Source organism: Atta cephalotes (genome assembly GCF_000143395.1).
Source record: "Atta cephalotes unplaced genomic scaffold scaffold00004, whole genome shotgun sequence".
Taxonomy (NCBI): Eukaryota; Metazoa; Arthropoda; class Insecta; order Hymenoptera; family Formicidae; genus Atta; species Atta cephalotes.
In genome coordinates this window covers 289,194-291,545 of record NW_012130068.1, presented here as the reverse complement: position 1 = coordinate 291,545, position 2,352 = coordinate 289,194, and the positions used below count along the sequence as shown (strand labels likewise).

Genomic DNA, 2,352 nt, shown 5'->3' with positions numbered 1-2,352 from the left:
AGTAACTAATTATATGCATATATATATATATATATATATATATATATATACACATATATATATATTGCTATTTTTTTTTATTCTATCATGAATGATTGTTATATCGCGTAAATCATAAATTATTTATTATAAATTATATTTTTTTTGTGATTAAAAAATTAGTTTGAAAGCGTAGACCGCAGATGAGTTAAAAAATTACAACATATACATCGTTCATAAATTTTGCTGTCACTCAAAAATCGGATTCACGTTCGCATGACGAGAATTCATGCATACTCTACACTCTAAATTATTTTAAATACAAAAATAAATGCTCTCTAACGAACGCATAAATGCAATACCTTCTCTTTTTGTTTCTTGATTGGACTAGGCCGTCTGTCTATATGTTCTATATCATCAGGAAGCATTTCAGGCTCATAACTCATAGTATGTCGTTTGCTTGGTTCGGAACCATACGTTTCAACTGGTTTAGGCCCACCTAACGCTGTATAAGGCAGTCACACTACTTCAACATTTTAGTATAACAGATTTAAAGATATGATTATAAAAAGGCACTTGTGGTTCATATAATGGTTATTCTGAAAATATTTTGCACAGAGTAAAACAATGCATATAATAAATCGATATATTAATTTAGAAAAAAAACCATTCCAATAATAAAAAATCATGCTTGTGCATGCTTGGTCCTAACGAAAATTTTTTAAATCAGACATACTCCTGAATAAATGTATGATGTTCTATAGTAATAATTGTGGCAATTTAAATATCTACTAAGCCATCATATTATTATCGTGTTATACATTCATATTTTAAAATATCATCCACAAGTGATAAAAATTTTATTTTACCATCCATGCTTCTGGACGTGAGTCGTCGACCACTCAAAGATCTCTCAAATTGTGGAGGTTGTCTATCAATAGGAGTCTTTTTCGTTTCATAGTGAGTTCTTCCAGAATATCGGAAACGAGATCCTAAATGTGGAATTAATCCCACTTTCTTTACAGGCTCCGGACTCATAAGTCTGTAAAAAAAAATTTCTCACTTGATTGAGCTGTATCGTAAACAAAAAAAAGCTAATTATTATTTATCTAATTATTATTTACCTGAAGAAAGTATGATGTTCCACACACACTTTCCATAACTTTTTCGCTGCTCTGTGATTAACCAATTTAAAACCGATTGTAGATTCAAACTGTTCGAAGTCGCCCGGTCTGATTTTAATGTAGAAATTATGCCTTTTGTAAGATATTTTTAATATCTTTGGCCAGGCAAACCTATTAATCCTTAAACGATCTCTATAAACAAGAAGGCCCGAAGCGCATACACCTAACATTATATCAACACCTTCTGAATCTTTCGCGGGATGAAGATCTACGCCATACATAGCTAATTTCTTTGCATTTTCGAGATAATGTAATTCTGCTTCGGCGGGTGTTTGACCTCTAAAAAAAAATTACAAAAAAATTGATTTTGTTGTATGATCGAACAACGAATATACATTTTTCTTTTCTTCATTATAATAGTCGAAAGAATAAAATCATTTGCATGCATAAATAGAACTAACTTGTGTGTTTTATGCAGATCCATCACTTTTTCAATTAATTCGGGCGTTTGGTCAGGAGCAAATTTAAAATCTTTCAAGTACGTCCTTCCATGTATCTCAGAATCGTAATCTCCGACTTCTGATTGGACCAGATAGGAGCCCAGAAGAGCGTGTGTCACGTAGGAACAAAGCAAACGCCCTGTAATGATATCGTTTCTGATCTGTAGGCATAATTGATAACGCGTAATATCTTCGTGCAATTGAGCTGGATCCGGTGGGTAAAATTTCACTTCAAAATTAAATTTCCATGGCTCACCTAAAAACATACGTTAATGTTAGAAGAAATTTCTCGACATATACTATTATATTTATTATTATTGTTGTTTCATAATAATTTTCACGTACTTTTAACAAATTTCGTGATCCTCTTGTGAAGATCCAACCAATTACGCGGATCGTGTCTGTCTTCATAGATAAGACCAAAATAATCTTTTTCCAGTAGATTCATGCTTTGACAAATCATATCGAGAAGTTCTTGGCCCCTCGCCTTCCTCTGCAATCCGATATTTAACATCTCTCAACGTCAAGTAAATAAAATATAATTTATAACTTATATGTATACGCATAGACTAAATCCTTCTACGACTTACATCAATGTAGAAATCCTTTACAGTGCCATCAAGGAGGGTAATTTTGGCAAGAGCCATCTTTCCCCTGCTAACTGGGCTTTTTGTGGGCGAGTTCGTCCCAGTCCCATTCTCCGCCGTTGCTTCCGTTGGAGCATTAGTGGTTTTTTGTTCTTCCGGCAT

General features: G+C 33.1%; 1 protein-coding gene across 1 annotated transcript in view; it reads right to left on the bottom strand.

The window, feature by feature from the left end:
- The window catches only part of LOC105626102, a 9,024-nt gene extending 6,672 nt beyond the window's left edge, over positions 1-2,352 (bottom strand). The window contains exons 1-6 of the mRNA XM_012207414.1: positions 2,194-2,352; positions 1,949-2,096; positions 1,565-1,859; positions 1,104-1,442; positions 849-1,021; positions 342-484 (exon numbers count right to left, since the gene is read on the bottom strand). Of these exons, the coding sequence (XP_012062804.1) occupies positions 342-484; positions 849-1,021; positions 1,104-1,442; positions 1,565-1,859; positions 1,949-2,096; positions 2,194-2,352 (1,257 nt within the window). The remainder of the gene's footprint in view (positions 1-341; positions 485-848; positions 1,022-1,103; positions 1,443-1,564; positions 1,860-1,948; positions 2,097-2,193) is intronic.